Source organism: Cydia pomonella, chromosome 2 (genome assembly GCF_033807575.1).
Source record: "Cydia pomonella isolate Wapato2018A chromosome 2, ilCydPomo1, whole genome shotgun sequence".
In the NCBI taxonomy this organism is placed as follows: domain Eukaryota; kingdom Metazoa; phylum Arthropoda; class Insecta; order Lepidoptera; family Tortricidae; genus Cydia; species Cydia pomonella.
In genome coordinates, this window is record NC_084704.1 from 24,438,488 (window position 1) to 24,455,384 (window position 16,897).

At 39.8% G+C, this 16,897-nt stretch overlaps 2 protein-coding genes across 2 annotated transcripts; one reads left to right on the forward strand and one right to left on the reverse strand.

Moving 5' to 3' along the window:
• The first annotated feature begins 722 nt into the window (after positions 1 to 722).
• Positions 723 to 2,339, forward strand: LOC133534705 (uncharacterized). Its single transcript, XM_061873940.1, has one exon. The coding sequence runs from the start codon at positions 1,173 to 1,175 to the stop codon at positions 2,337 to 2,339; it is 1,167 nt and encodes a 388-aa protein (XP_061729924.1). The 5' UTR covers positions 723 to 1,172.
• Positions 2,340 to 2,723: 384 nt separating this feature from the next.
• On the reverse strand, positions 2,724 to 9,888 carry LOC133530732 (uncharacterized). Its single transcript, XM_061868769.1, has 4 exons — positions 9,218 to 9,888; positions 7,988 to 8,114; positions 5,901 to 6,912; positions 2,724 to 2,919 (listed from the first exon to the last, which is right to left on the reverse strand). Exons 3-4 carry the CDS (start codon positions 6,770 to 6,772, stop codon positions 2,724 to 2,726), a joined length of 1,068 nt encoding a protein of 355 aa, XP_061724753.1. The 5' UTR covers positions 6,773 to 6,912; positions 7,988 to 8,114; positions 9,218 to 9,888.
• Between the last annotated feature and the right edge of the window lie 7,009 nt (positions 9,889 to 16,897).

Consider the following 16,897-nt stretch of genomic DNA (forward strand, 5'->3'; position numbering starts at 1 on the left):
GCAACGTTTCTAAGTGGGGCGATGGCAACGCGTGTAGCCAAGCCCCTGACTCGGGCTCCGCAACAGCCTTCAATCGTGCCGCATCTGCCCCAAGAGCGATGTCCAACAAACTCGTATGTATATTTTTACAGAAAATATCGTCCCAAAGCCTTTGTGATGCAAGATTCTCCGGTTGTAAACCTTCTAGAGAGCGAAAAGATCACTCAACTAGCGCCTCACGAACAAACGGAACGTAGATACTGCCACCATCTAAACATAACATTTTAGCGACAAGTACCGACGACGCGTGAGCCGAGGCAAGAAAAGCGATAACCCCGACATCCTGCATGGCACGGACTCCTACACCCCCATAACGAATGGGAAGTGTTGCCTGCCTCCACTGAACCTCATCGAAGTGTACGTTCAAGATGGATTCGAGGCCCCGCCTGAGTACACCGTCGAAGTCACTGACATCTTGCCTAAAAAACCAAGTAGGCGCCGTCCTTAGTGTATACATTATGCGTGGCATCGCAAAACAATTGCGTAACAGAACCAGAGCCACATGCGCCGACAACTGATTTAATAGCTGTAAGGAAGAGTCCAGCGCCGTCATCTTCGCCTGGAGCACCGAGCTCACCCCGTTAGGGAAAATTGGAGCTCCAAGGAGACAAAATGTTGACTTGTTAAGTAGCCTGATGCCGGGCAACACTGACTCAAAATCTGAAAGGGTAGTGTGCTTTTTTCTGCGTCGCGCCTTTGCTCTGAGCGGACGTGTGACTCGCTATTGATATTTAATCTTTGGGAAGTGAATTTATAAATGTTCTTTCAATATATCCTGTTTTCTCGGACCCTCCTTGTCTTTCGTGAGATTAGTTCCGTATGAGCCGGCGGCCATATTGCCCTGTGTCGGACGTCCCGCTCTTATGGAGTTGGTTTTGTGTGTGAACTTAGCTGTGAAGTGTTAGTGACGATGTTAATTGTGCAAGTTGCTATTTGGTGAACAATAATACTTTTTGTATTTCTGTGGGATTTGAACCCGGGTTCGCTGCGTCCCAGCCGCGCGTGTTACCGCTGAGCCACGGATCGTTGAGCGTTCTCGGTCGAATCTACCGGACACCTCTAGCGACGTTAACAGTGTTTACACTGTTCTTGCTTTTAAACTTTATTGCATAAGTCATATAGCTCATTTTAAAATGTTTTGCAGTGGATGCAATACAAATGTCGAGACGAATGAATCATTACAATGCACGGGCTGCAGCAAATACTACTGCTTGAAATGCTTAGATGTATCCCCATTGCAATTGCAATCAGAAGAATATATTGCCAAAGTTGCTAAAGCATGGCTTTGCTCATTCTGCACTTCATTGACTAATCGACGACGAAGAAACGACGGCACGCCGGTCACGGGTGTAAACACCAAGCTGTTGTCGGGCCGGGGCTCCGTGTCCGGGGCCGAGGTCACGCTAGACGACTCTGTTATGTCTTGGGACGGCACATTAGACGATTCAAAGTTACCTAACAACGCACACGGCACGAATGAGTTGCAAGAAGAGTCGCTGACCACTCCTCCTAACACGTTCCAGTCCTTACATAATACTCCCTTTCAGTCTGATCAGCACGCAAAGTTATTAAATAGTATCCTGCTTAAAGTATCCGCGCTGCAAACACAATTTTCGGCCATCCAAGCAATCCAAGCAGACATGAACCAGGTTAAATCTGATGTGGCGGATATGAAAAACAGCCTTGATTCAAGACTGCAGGAAATGTCAAGTCGAATTGATAGTATTGAGTCTAGAGTCACCGGACTAGAGAACTGTAAAGCCGAAGTAGATGAGTTAAAAAACAGCGTAAAAAATATAGTAGCAGAAATGCGTACTAATGAACAGTGGGTAAGGAGGTCCAACATCCAGATTAACGGAGTGCCTGAAGCCAGAGGCGAAAATCTTTACTCAATTTTAAACTCGCTTGCAGGGTTAAGTGGTTACCCTCTTAATGTCGCGACAGACATCGACTTTGTGACCCGCGTGGCTGTGAAAAACGATACGGATAGTAGGAAACCAAAGCCGATCATTGTTAAACTGCAAGCACGCTACAAAAAAGATGATTTTATCTCTTCTTTACGGAAGCTAAAGAATTTAAAAGCTAAAGATCTCGGATTTACCAACAACGACTCTCGCATATACGTCAATGACCACCTGTCCGGATTCAATAAATTCTTGCTTAAACAGGCTCAACTCAGAAAAACTCAAAAACAATACAAGTATTGTTGGGTCCGGAATTGCACGGTGATGGTGCGGAAGACGGATAATTCACCGATTTTGTACATTACGACTGAGGAAGCTTTAAACAAGATTACATAAGCGTAACCCTGCACACGTTCTTGTTTTTTTTTTTAATAGGATATGTTCTCAGATTAATATTTATAATATCCACATTGGTTGAACTACGAGTATATTTGTATGGCAGAAACAAAACTATTACTTACTTTTATTTTATATTTGTCATCGTGGTGCATTGTTTACGAGCTATGTTTGCATTTATTTTGCGGCAGTATTTTACAATCTTAACAGGAATCATGAACATAAATATTTTATTAAAGGACCCAATTTTAAATAAGCGAACTTTACATACGTACTATATTATCTTGTCAAAAATATCTTAATGGCATTTAACGTATATTATCAAAACGCTCGAGGACTCAGGACTAAAACGACTGTATTTTTACGAAATCTTATGAAATATAATTACGACTTCATATGTATTACTGAAACGTGGCTGGTTCCTGGCATTTGTGACTCAGAATTGTTTGATTCGCGGTACAACGTGTACAGGACAGACCGAGACTGTGAGAGGTTAGGGGTGACGCGGGGTGGCGGCACGTTGGTGGCGGTGCGCCGCGAGCTGCGGGCTGACGCGCGCGGCGCGTGCCCTATCGTGGCGCTGCCGGATGCCGATGTTACATGTCTGGATATTCATATAACTCAAGGGCCTGTATCTAAAAAATTAAGATTGTTTACTTGTTACTTCCCCCCAAGTAAGGAACAAATGGATTCTGAATCACTATTTTTTGAGTATTTGTCTGATTTACATGCGGATCATCCCGATGATGTATTTTTGATTCTAGGTGATTTTAACATCGGTGATGCGGTTTGGAGCCAACTTGATCAGGGCTCTCATAGCCTTAGGTTAGGTAATCCTAATTTTAACAACCTCACAGCGCAACTATCAGCATTTCTGCAATTCACAAACTTTGGACAATATAACCACATCTCTAATAAGAACGGTAGGCATCTGGATCTAGTCCTTTCTAATCACTTGTGTGAGGTAGCTAGCGCGGACCCTCTTGTACCCATAGACGCTCATCACCCAGTCCTTTGTATAGCGATTGATAGTGGTTCGACTGAGCGTCATTTAAAACCTGCTCCGCGTGTAATACGTCGATTTTTTGCCGCCGATTATCATAAAATTAATTCAAAACTAAGGGAAATCAATTGGGAGACGCAACTAAATACTGATAATATCGAAAATGCGGTCAATGACTTTTACACCATTGTAAATAATATAATTCAACAATTAGTTCCCTCCAAAACTGTCACAAAACCAAGTAATTTTCCTTCCTGGTATTCCCGCAATCTTATCACGTTAATTAAGAAAAAAAACAAGATACACAAAAAATGGAAAATATATGGACGGATAGCTGACTATAACGCTTTTTCTAATTTACGCTCTAAAATTAAAAACGAAGAAATCTTTTGCTACAATTTATTTATTTCTAGGGCTGAAAATAATATAAAAATTAACTCAAAGTCGTTTTGGTCATTTATAAAATCCAGAAAGGATAACACTGGTATTCCCGATTCGCTCTATTTAGACAATATTACGGCAAACGATGGAGTCAGCACGGCTAATTTATTTAATGACTTTTTTCATTCAGTATTTGAACCTATTCATTATTCCATGCCTAGTGTCAATAGCCCACAAAATTGTGTAATTAATAGCGTTCAAATTGACGTACCTCTGGTGGAAAAATATTTAACGAAATTAAATGATTCCAAAGGAAGTGGCCCAGATGGCATTCATCCTGTGTTTTTAAAGCGTTGCAGTAAATCTCTTGCGTTACCGGTATGTTTACTCTACAACATTTCACTTAGGTCTGGGTCCTTACCAAAAATTTGGAAAAAATCCATAATTGTGCCTATTTTTAAAAGCGGTGATAAACATAATATTAAGAACTACCGTGGCATTTCCAAATTATCAGTACTTCCTAAACTATTTGAAAAAATAATTTATGACACGCTCTACCCAACAATAAGACCGATGTTAATAACACAGCAGCATGGCTTCATTAATAAACGGTCAACAGAGTCTAATTTGTGTGAGCTACTTGATTATGTTCTGAGCGCAATGGACAAGAATTATCAAGTTGATGCTATCTATACCGATTACTCAAAGGCTTTTGATAAAATCTCACACTCGGTTTTACTAAAGAAACTTGAAATGTTCGGTATTCATGGTGACTTGTTGCGTTGGCTCACATCGTACTTACGGGATAGAACTCAAGCAGTTACTATTAAAGGGTACACATCTAGTTTTGTGCCTATTACGTCAGGGGTACCGCAGGGCTCGCATTTAGGACCACTACTATTTAACATATATATCAATGATGTGATTAACTGTTTCTTAAATTCTAAAGTGTTACTGTATGCTGACGATACTAAGATATTTACCGTTGTGAAGTCCGAGGCTGATTGCGTCAATTTGCAGGATGACCTTAATAGATTAAACAACTACTGTTTATGTAATAACCTATATTTAAACATAAATAAATGTTCAATTATTACATTTACGCGGAAGCTTAACCCTATAACCTTTAATTATACCATTGGAAACCAACCACTCACTAGAGTTACTGAGGTTAGAGATTTAGGAGTATATTTAGACAGTGAAATTCAATTGGTTTCACATATAGATAAGATAACATCTAAGTCTTATAAAATGCTTGGTTTCATATTTAGGCAAAGTAAAGATTTCAAAAACCCCAAAACGTTACTTCTTTTATATAATGCATATGTAAGGTCATATTTGGAATACGCATCTACAGTTTGGAGTCCTCACTTTTTGGTACACATTAATTCATTAGAAAGTATTCAAAAAAAATTTCTTAATCGTATGAAGTATAAATTCAAATCCTTTAAGCCTGAGAAATTTGAGTCCTTACAAGTAAGAAGAGAAAAGCGGGATGTAATTTTCTTGTACAAATTATTAAATAATTTAGTTGATTCGGAAGATCTTCTCAGCAAGGTGTTATTTAGATGTCCTACGTCTCGTACGCGGTCCACTGCTTTGCTATCCGTTCCATTTACTCGCAAAAAATATGTAAACAACAAATTTTTAGCAAGATCATGCAATATTTACAACAAGAAATATTCACACATTGATTTGTTCCAGCATAAGTGTAATAAATTTGTTTCTGTCATCAAACAAACAAAAAAACAAAACAAATCATAACAAAAAAATGGTAATTCCGTTATCTACTTCTTAGCTCGTAATAAAATTGTAAGCTTGTCTTGTATTGTTATTGTAATTGTACCTATTATTTGAAATTTCAAAGTCTAAATAAAAATTGTGCTTGTTATTTTCAAAATTCTAAAGTATGCTTGTTATAATTGTTAATCGTGCTCGTGTATTATCTTATTTACTAAATGTAACTGTTAAATTCAACTTTAAATTAAAAATACCCAAATATTGTACTTTTTTTCGGAGCAAAGGAATTTTGTATTAGCTGTAAGTGGAAACTGTTTTGGCTTATGTTCTAACTTTATCTTGTACCTTATTGTATTATTATGTGCTGTATGTTTCCCAAATAAATAAAATTAAAAAAATTAAAAAAAATTAAGGAGCCGCAAGGAAACAGCTCACACTTCGAGGAATTAATTTCCAAACTGAGGGACCGCAACGCCGGCAAGAGCCTAGCGATATCATCAAGGACGGCTCCAGAACCACCCCCTATAGTGCCATCGTCGAGATACCAAACATTCAAGGGTGATTCCAAAGCCGTGATTGCACTCTGCATTGCTAGGCAAAAAACGCGAGGGCCCAAAGGGTCGCCTTGCTGAGCACCGACCTGCGAAGCGATCTCACTGCCATCATAAAAAAGGTTGCTAGGGGAAGAATAACACTGAAACAGGAAAGGGTATAGTGACGGAGTGTGATTTTTAACTTCTTTTAAGATTACATCCCTTTCAACAGTGTTAAAGGCATTCTTTATATCCAATTTTACAATGACTGTGTCACTATGTTCGTGCGCCATGGCAAAATGCCTAGTTGCATGGATCGCTGATTCACATCCCAACGGCGTACCAAAACCCACTTGACATGGTTGAAGGAAGGTTGCCATCTCATCCCTAACAGCACGACAACCCAACTTGGCAACCAGTCGCCTAATCGTGGTCCCAATGGCTATTGGCCTAATTCCCCCATCCTTTTTTTCCAAAGCACATAGAGACGCTCCATAAAGATAGGGACTAACCTGGGGATTAAGCATGCCGCGTAGAAGAAAGTTGGATAGCTTAGTCAGCGACTCGAGCAATCTAGGCCCATTATCCCCAGCACAATGAGAGGTGAGCTCCTTAAAATGTTGAGGCCGAAGACCATCTAAGCCAGAAGCGGAACCGCTGTAAAAGGACCCAATGGCATTAGTTACGTCTGGCACTGAGACCGTGAGGAACGGGGTGGACAAATCTGGCTCAGGTGGGAACACCAGCGGTCTGGATGGCGGAGGATGCTTGTCCATTAAAGCCCTTAAAGTTTCAGCATTAGATGGAGCCAGTGTTGAGTCCGACAACAAGATACGAACTGCACCCCTCAGATCACCATCGTGGACCTTGGCTTCTATTGTACGGCAAACTGACCGTGGCTTTTGGTTAACTTCGTCTGTAAAATACATATTAAGGCTATCTATATTTTCCTTGACCTGCGAGGTCAAAGACTTGCCAGCGCCTCCCCCAGGAACCCTCAAAGCTGTAAAAGCAAATGAGAGAAGCGCAAACCAGTCCCTGACCTCGTTTGATCGCAGACAGGCCTCTATTAATGCGGATAGTTTGCCGGCAGCGAGATTTCGGGCTCCCTTTGGAATGTGTTTTAGCACTCGGATATGCCTCTTTAACGTCGGGAGACTGTCAAGCCCAGCATCACTCGAGCCTGTGACAGACGCAATCCTTACAGGGGAATCGGCGTGCACGTCCTTATGGCACCGACTAATATGCACATTAAGACCGCGGGGGGCTACATATAACTTAGACAGGCCAGGGCAGTGGGGACAGGGAACTTTAACGGGGCTTTTCATTATAATCAAACTGATACAATATCGTTCGTAACTAAAGACACTAATAAAAAGATACTAAAATAATAACTTATGGATACTATTTTACACACAATACAACACAGAAAACGACTTAATAGTACAGTACCTATCTAAGAAATTAATAAAAAGGATATAAAAAGAGTCAACGTAAGGAAATACGGCGGGCCGATCCAACTTCTGGCATCCATCATACCATCATCGTAGCGCCATATTTCAGCACTGTCGGTCATAGAACGGCATGCTCGTCTTATTAGATCACAACATTATTTACACAATAGCATTACAAAAATTGGTCGAACACACGAAAAATAGTTGTTTGACACATGTCACATTGGCCGGGTGGGCTGCCTCGCACCATAGTGGCCCGGGCTGCGGTCTACGCAGAGAAAAACCTTTCCTGACTCGTTCTTTTAGCACCTTTATAGGTGGAGTCGTAAAATATAAAATCGTAGGATAATATTTCCAATATTCCCGAGGCAGAGCAATTTAGATAACAATTCAAGTTAACTTCTGCCGGCACTCCCGGAGTGCAACTCGATTTTTTTTCCATATAATTTGTATGCCGTTCTGACTGTTTGCGTCAGCTTTGTGTTGTTTTTTCCCGTTTTAACTGTAAGTAGGAGGTTTGTTTTTACAATAAAATACCTTATCGTCAAGTGCGTGTTGCAATGTAGCCCCGGGGGTTTCATTACCCAATTGTTTATGATGTTGATATTTTTTATTATATGTTGTGTGTGTCCTGAGTGACTGACTGATCAACGCTGAGCTGAAACTACAAAGAAGAATAAGTTGGATATTGAAATTTGCACATCAGGTTACATTTATAATGTGTACAAGAAATAAGATAAGAAATAAATAAAATCAAAGGTGGTAAATAAGGGGTTGAAAGTTTGTATTGGGATCAAACATTTGGGCAACCGCTGGTGTAGCATATTTTTCATTATTATTTTGGTCTTAACGGAAATATCAACAGTCAGATTGTTTTTACTAGTTTAATCGTAAGAATATATCAACTGAGTCATTCTCCAGATTTGTGCCTGCGTCTTAACTTCGTCACAGCATATTATGCATGAAATGCTTGACGGAGTTGAGTCTGACCGCAGTCATATAATTTGCGAATGACCCAACTAAGATCCAATTTTGTTACTTTAAAATACAGTGTATAAATAGGATCTTAGAAGTATATTAAAACAACATTTTTTCTGTATTCGTCGACTGTAATGGCTGAATTTAAATTACCAAATAGAAACGGGCGACAGTAGTCGCGCATTTATGTCTTTTTTACTACATTTCTTTACTGAGATACTTACCGATTTTCATTAATTATTAAGGTTGCATAGTAAAAAAGTATTATTATCTTAGATGACTCCTAAAAAAGTATTGTATAAAATATTGATATAAGCAAGTTTTTCAATCTTGTACCCTACTAAGGCAATTCAGCAAGCTTCATTGTCTAAACACGGTACTCGACTGAAAAACTCTCTATTATATCACGATCGTAATAGCTTAGAAATACAATGAAAATATTAACCACACAAAATAATTTAGCCCGCAATGTAAAGCAACACACACGAGATACGAGCTTTTTAGCTGTCAACGGTTTCTGGCAGCTACTATAAAATCTCGTATCTCGTAATGTCATTTGTCATGTTATGTCTCGTTTTGTTTGCAGTGCATTGCTGCTGGGAGTAAAAACTAGACGGAAAAAAATTCTGCTTGGTAAGTTCTCAAAAAACAATTACGGGGGCATATATAAAAACAACTTAAAAATCTTCATAATTAATGATTACACGGATACGAGTATATACTATATCTGGTTTAATGTATCGCCCTTATGTACAATGTATAATTAAATCTATTTCTAATTCCACTTACGTTTACATAGTTGGATGAGTTTTATAGGGCACAGGTAAACCGTTTCGCTCTTCCCTATTTCTAAAAGCAACTTCATAAACTGGCAACACCTGCAAAAAATGAAACTAGGTACTCAACTCCACGAACGAGTTGAATTTAAAGCAAACTCCAACGCTCACTCATTTAGGTAGGGACCAAAAAATTTCATAGCAACTTGTTTTACCGACAAGTTAATTTCAGATTGGCTTTTAGCGACCTATTTGTGTGCATGCGGGTCGCTGCTGGCTTTATAGTTTTTTTTTAAATATTTACATTACTTGTGCTATTGATCATTACACTCGAGGTGGTATTTTGAGCTGTGAATTATAATTAATTTTAAACACCGAGTCATAATGATGATTTAGAACTTGGGAAGAAAATAATATTAAATTGATAAATATTATAGGACATTATTACACAAATCGACTAAGTCCCACAGTAAGCTCAATAAGGCTTGTGTTGAGGGTACTTAGACAACGATATATATTATATAATATATAAATACTTAAATACATAGAAAACACCCATGACTCAGGAACAAATATTCATGCTCATCACACGAATAAATGCCCTTACCAGGATTTGAACCCGGGACCATCAGCTTCGTAGGCAGGGTCACTACCCACTAGGCCAAACCGGTCGTCAAATATTGTATGGTTAATTTTTGTTACAAAACATTTACAGAGCAAAATAAGTAATATTAAAATGTTTTTCATTTTTGTATACATACTTGCGCTCGTTTTCGACCGATTTATTTAATATAATTTCGTTTCGTCGCTTGGAGAGACTTATTAGTATCACAATGTACTATTTTAGAATAGGTACCTACTAGTGCGACTAGAATTAAATCTACCTGGATATAGACAGTGATTAGTGATTACCAGTGATTGTTGTATTTATTGTTTTCGAGCTCCGGATATTTCGACGAAGTTACATATTGCATCTTGTTTACGGGTAACTGAAGATAGCTGTGGTAAACAATAGAAAATGTAATCAAGGTCCATATCCCAGTCATATCAAGTCTAATGAAATAAAACTATTCGTGAATCATTCAAAACTATAACCTACTAGTGTGTATAGAAATTATCCCAATCGCGCTGTAGCAGGCCGAAAGGAAGATGTTAAAGAGCTAGAAACATCTTGCGCTCGTGCTGTCCTCACGCAGCTATACCTATAGGTTGTTACCTACCACCTTGCCTACCAAATCCCAATTAAGTAGGCCATCAAGGGCTGAATACCTAACTCACCGTTAGGTACGAATATATGTCAGTATTATACTCCCTCAATATACATTTTTGCAACCGGTTGTCAGTCATAACAGTTTGATGGACTGGCCGCCCGTCTATAAGCCATGGGATATCGACATAACTCCGACACGTGATTGGCACAGGAGGTTTTTTAGATTTTCTCTCTGAAGGATTTATAAATATAAATAAAGTAACATCGTTATAAATTAAGCAATTTTGACGTGTGAACCTGTCATTTTCTTATTAGTTAAACAGTGTCTCGTTTACGAAAAAGGTTGTATTTAAATTAAATTTTATTTATTGACAGTTTATCTAAAATGCCAATGAGCATTTCTTCAACAAAAATATACACTTTACTACAGTTGTTGGTTTTTATGAACGTACAGATATTTAAAATCGACAAAAATAAATATGTGGGTTCGTGTCAGGTTACACGAGGATATTTAATAACAAGAGCAAAATAATGTCTTTGAAGGATTTTTTGTGAACCGAAACTGCCTTAGGGTGTTTTCACGTTGTTGATTATTTTACCGCACAATCAATCAGATTTTTATCACACGTACGTTACTATACATTTCGATTCAAAGTGTGAGTAAATCTGAAAACAGAAATCATGCAAACACTGTTTCATAATAAATAATATATAACAAAACACGTTACCCTATTATTACAGAGTATAATTAGAAAATTAATAATTATTATTGGTGAAACGCACTGTTACGGCAAGCAAGAAGTTTACCCAATATCACGGTAGATGGCGCTACAAAGCACACATCGCGCAAAAAGAGTTTTTCCAGCGACCTATATAAGCGGCCGCAGTTGTCAAGAATTTTACTTTTTCATCATCCCCTACCGAGTAAAATGTATACGTATATAAATATAATAATATAGAGTATATTACATTAATTCCGTCTCCATTCATGAGCTAGAAGAGCTTACGTACACGCACACGAAATAAAGTCATTAATTAGGAGAATATTATATGTCTTTTTATATCGACTCGATCATTGAGCACAGCCGCTCGCTCCCACTGCGGAACTTCCCAAGCAATTATAAAAGTAGGTAGTTGTTAAGTTTTACATTCCCTATTTCGGAATTTTCATTCGTGGAATGAATTCCCTTATGAAAGTGGTTTCATATTTCGTAATAAGAATTTCAGCAAGCGTGCCAGCAATAACGGATTCTCAATTCTATTTGAATTTATTGTGACAGAGAATAATCCTAACGGGTTCTAACTTATTTATGTTTCGGGCAATAATATATTATGTTAAAGATGTATTGTATTGTATATCAACACGGAGATACAGTTTACAGACAACCAGTCTACCTTATAAGGTAGACTGGTTTTGAAAATAAACACAATTAAAAAATTACCCTTTTTATTGTTCTTGCGTGTACCTATATAATTATGTGGATGAGTATTAATTTTAGTCACAATAAGAAGTTTGGGTTATTTATTTACTTACCTAAAATAATAAAAAATAATGCCTAAAATAATAAAGGATTATTTCTGGAAGGTTACACATAGCCAAATTTTACTTTCAATGTAACAAATAAGGTCAGTTAAAACGTTTAAGGTCAGTTGAGGGATAGTTCGCTGTTGTACTTGAGCTTGTGCAATAATAGTAGATTTCAGTGCAAGTGTGCAAAGTGTGTTTACGAGTCCCGAAATGTCTTTTATGAGTCGTACGCGAATAAAACACACGGGACAAGTAAATAATGACACTTGCACACGAAAAAATCTCAATAATACAAATATTGTTTATGTGAGTATTACACTTACAGACACGCAACTTAATTAATCACAACGACTCATTTCATACAAAAACACTCAGAGTTGCAATTTTATTTAAGTTGAAATATTTGAGTATTGTTTGAGTTTGTATTTGTTGTTTAATATTTTTAAGTGAAAATACTGAAAAAAGCGGGCACTGGTTTTAATTTAAAAAAAAATGTGGCACGACAGTCAACGTGCCAATGATATTTTAATTCAGCCAATAATTGAAAGAATTTAAGTAAAATATCGTATTGTAAGGATCTAATGAAGACTTTAATGAATAAAAATAGTTTTATATAGAAAACCGTTTAATATAACATTCTTAACAATTATTTTTCATGGCAATCACAAAACACGAGTAATCTAAGGCTATTTAACATCTACAGCAACAGCGATTGCTTATTCCTTTTCACTTAAAAATCACAATCAAAAATAGGTATATGGCTCACGCGACCCTCGACAACAAGTAATTCGGGAGACGTCTGTCCATTGCAAGCGCCACGAAGTCAATGGCGGGCGATCGCCGTGCGCGCGGCCCGCTCAGGTAAGTAGCTATAGGCAGCTAGGTATAGAAGTGACGTCAGACCGTTCTCGCAATCTGGTTTCGCTTATACGGCTTCTCCTGACAATGTGTCGTCCTCGGCACATGAACGAGTGGTGTCAGTGTGGTCATCGTTGCCTGGCGTGGCTTCCTCGTGCGGGTCCGCCTGAGGCATCGACGGACCAGCGGCTGCTGATTCATCATCTAAGTTTTCACCTGAAAACAATGCTAAGTTAGTAACAGGTCAACAGTCTTATCCGAAGTCACTCAAACGCTCAAAACTTGTACTCGCTCATCGTTCAATTAATTCACTCTTCAATCATTTAGGATCCCACACACATACTTCACTCTTAAGGTAAACAGAGACGTCTCTTAAAAATAGTCGAACCCAGCTGAAAATTCGTTGCCAGTAGGAGCTCTCGTTGTCTCTGACCATCGACAGCTCGGCCTTTTCCTGAAACATACTTGACGCAGACCGTATTCGAACGTCAAGCTGCTTGACACGCAGACCGTATTCTTACGTGCAAGCCCAGTCTACACGTAGACTGTATTCGTACGTGTAAACTGCATACCACGCTGACCGTATTCAAGCGTGTAAACTGTGCATCACGTAGAACGTATTCTTACGTGTTTATAACACACAGCACGCAGAACTTATTCGTACGTGCGACCAGCACAGCACGCAGACCGTATTCATGCGTGTGCGCGGTCGAGTGCCAAGTGTCCAGAGAGATCTCTCTCAACAAGGTATCTACGTCACGGATAACTTACTTTCAAAAAATGCAGCACACGTATCCGGACACCACTCGCCTCGCCACGGCACCATGTGTTGAGCCGCAACCTGTGTCGTCTTGCCGTAGCCACCGCTAAGCAGACGAAGTGTGTAGCGCCCACTCGGCAGTACCTTTACTACCTTGTAAGGGCCACGCATACCAGAATCGAGTTTTCCTGTTGACTGAGAAAACTTAATAACAAACACTAAGTCGTGAAGGTTAAAATGTCGTGGTGGATTCCGTTGCTGGTTAACTCGCTCGTCCTGCTGAACTTGGTTCCTTTTTAACAAGTGTGGAGCTCTGCTCCTGGTAATTTCACGCAGAGCCACCCGATTTGGGGAATAGCCTTCAATAGCCACGTCACGAACTAAGGTGCGAATTACCGGCGTTGTAGCTTCAGTGCCTATTAAAAGGTTTAACGGAGAAGCTTGCGTAGTCTTCTGTTTTGTTATGTTTAGGACCAGTTGTAACTTCCATAGCGTGTCCGACCAGGAAGCGTTCTTGTAATTTGTTTGTATGCGCAACATATTAAGGATAGTCCGCATGTAGCGCTCAGCCTGACCGTTCGCGTGGTGCATCTCCGGGGTAATGTAATGGAGGTCGCAGCCAAGCTCTCTAATCCATGTTACAAAATCGTTAGATTCAAACATGCGACCTTTATCCGTAATCAGTAGCTTAGGCACACCCAATATTGAAATTGCTTGGGTAACGACGCGTTTAAGTTCGGCCGCATCTTGTTTATAGATGGGGTACAAAAGGGTAAACTTCGTAAACGAGTCAACCATGAGGAGGATAAATTTGTATCCTTCCGATACTGGCAAGGGACCTAAAGCATCGGCATGGATGGTATGGAAAGGAGTGTCAGGTTTTTCCCATGAGGTAATAGCCTGTAAAGGAGCGCGGGGAACCCTTTTTTGCGAAATACATACGAGACAATGAGCCACATATTTATTGACAAATTGCTTGAGACCTGGGAACCAAAAGTGTCTTAAAATGAGGTCTAAAGTTTTGTCCGCACTTATGTGCTCATGCTCGTCATGAAAAATCCTTAAAAGACTTAGTCGATGCCCTCTAGGAATGTAGCACAGCAGTCGTGGTTGCCCACCAACTGGCACGTACTTGTAATACAAGATGTCGTTTTGGACCGAGTAACGATTGGCATCAAGATTTCCATCGGAAAGTTTTTGTACGAGCTCCTGAGTTTCGTCATCAGCTGACTGAGCTATTTGGGCCCAATTACGAGGTTTCTTAATATGGTTCACATGGACTACGGGATTCCGACTCAAATAATCGGCGTGTGACATCATAACCCCTTTGCGGTATTCAATCGAAAAATCAAAGTCCTGGAGGTAAACCCACCAACGGGCAACGCGAGGTAATAAATCTTTTTTTCGTTCTGTGGACTTTAGAGCGTTACAATCGATAACAACGACAAATTTCAGGCCTACTAAATAGTGTCGGAAGTTTTGCAGAGCCTTAACGACGGCGAGAGTTTCAAGCTCATAAGAATGATATTTACTTTCGGCTCCCTGGGTTGACCTACTGAAATATGCTACGACGTGTTTCTTTGAGTCTGGGTGGATTTGTAAAAGGACCGCGCCGTAGCCTATGCTGCTCGCGTCCGTGTGGACTTGTGTGGGTAGTTCTCGATTAAAAATGGCAAGAACCGGCTCGCTAGTTAACTGTTTAATGAGATCCTGACGTATGGCTTCGCACTCTGAAGTCCAACTAAATTTGACGTTCTTACGGGTTAGATGTGCAATAGGAGCAGTTTTAGAAGCGTAATCTTTAATGTAGCGCCTAAAGTACCCCGCTAAGCCTAATAACTGCCGTACCTGCTTAACATTTTCCGGGGGCGCACTGTTAGCCAAGGCTTCGACTTTTCTTGGGCTCGGTTTAACCTGACCCTGCGATATTACTTTGCCCAAATATTCGACCTCAGATACAAGAAAAGAGCACTTGCGCAAGTTAATTGAAAAGCCAACACTCGTAAGTGTCCTTAAAACCTTGTCTAACAACTCGATCCCTTCACTTACAGAATTACTTAAAAGAAGCACGTCATCGACATAAACCAGGACATTTCCCTCATTAATGTGGTCACGCAAGGTATCGTTAATTATGCGTTGGTAGACGATAGGTGAATTGGCCAGGCCATAAGGCATTTTGACATACTCAAAATGATCTTCTGGGGTCACAAAACCGGTAAGGTGAATACACTCCTCCTTAAGAGGAATTTGGTGAAAGCCCGTCGCCATATCAAGACTCGAGAAGAACTTGTAACCACCTAACCTATCAATGTGGTCGTCTATGAGTGGTAGCGGGTACCGGTCCTTTACTGTGATACGATTAAGCGCGCGGTAGTCCACGCAGAGCCTATCGGAGCCGTCACGCTTCTTTACGAGTATTATTGGGCTTGCGTATTCCGATTTAGAACGCCTAATAACGCCTTTATCTAACAAGTCTTTGGTGATTTCCCGAACCTTAAGTTTCTCTTGATATGAGAGCTTGTATGGTCGATATACCACCGGTGTGGATTTGGTAAGCTTTATTTCCATCTCGCCAGTTCGTACAGTAGTAGTAGCAGTACCGAAAATCAAAAATTTTGAAAACTTGTTAATAACGGTCATAAGGCTCACCAAGTCCTCACCCTGAAGCGGTGTATTTACTTTAGTCTGATCATCTAACGTGACGCTGTTAACGAGAACGGAAACGGGAACAGTGTGCATTAAAATATATTGGTCGTGTTTGGTTCGAAGGTAAATTATTCCATCGCGATTCAATACATCGGTGCCTATTATAACGGGCGCATTCATGTACCGCGACGGCACGACTAGCAAATCTACCTCAAGCGATATGGTACTGAACTCAACCGTTAACGTAACGTAAGAGGTGGTAATTATTTCTTCGTCACTTAATCCTTTTAAAGAACAATGTCTTGGTTTAGGCTGACAATTTAGGTATTTAAGAACATCCGAAGAAATCAAGGACGCATCGAGGGCACCGCTATCAATTAGTACATCAAGCGGGACTCCATTTATAACTGCAGTAGTTATATCCCGGTTTTCAATTTTACCCGACCGAAGAGAACAAAGATTTATATTACGTTGGTTACCGCGCTGTTCTGACCGCGATTTCGCAAAGCATTTGTCCTCGGTGTGTCCCTGTTTCTTACAGAAAGTGCATGAAACGCTAGAACCTGGGGCTGAACCTGATACTGGTCCTGGCTGTGTACCGGAAGTACTAGTAGAAGGTTTTTGACGTCTACAATTGCGACTAATATGCCCTCGTTGATTACAATTAAAGCATTTCTGACCTGAGCTGAAG

Bases quoted from the DNA above. Each gene is read 5' to 3' on its own strand.
- LOC133530732 (XM_061868769.1), bottom strand. From the start codon at position 6,772: ATGGACAAGCATCCTCCGCCATCCAGACCGCTGGTGTTCCCACCTGAG. The intron at 2,920-5,900 runs GTGTGAGCTGTT...GGCATCCGGCAG, and splicing joins TTGGAAATTAATTCCTCGAA to CGCCACGATAGGGCACGCGC.
- LOC133534705 (XM_061873940.1), top strand. From the start codon at position 1,173: ATGTTTTGCAGTGGATGCAATACAAATGTCGAGACGAATGAATCATTA.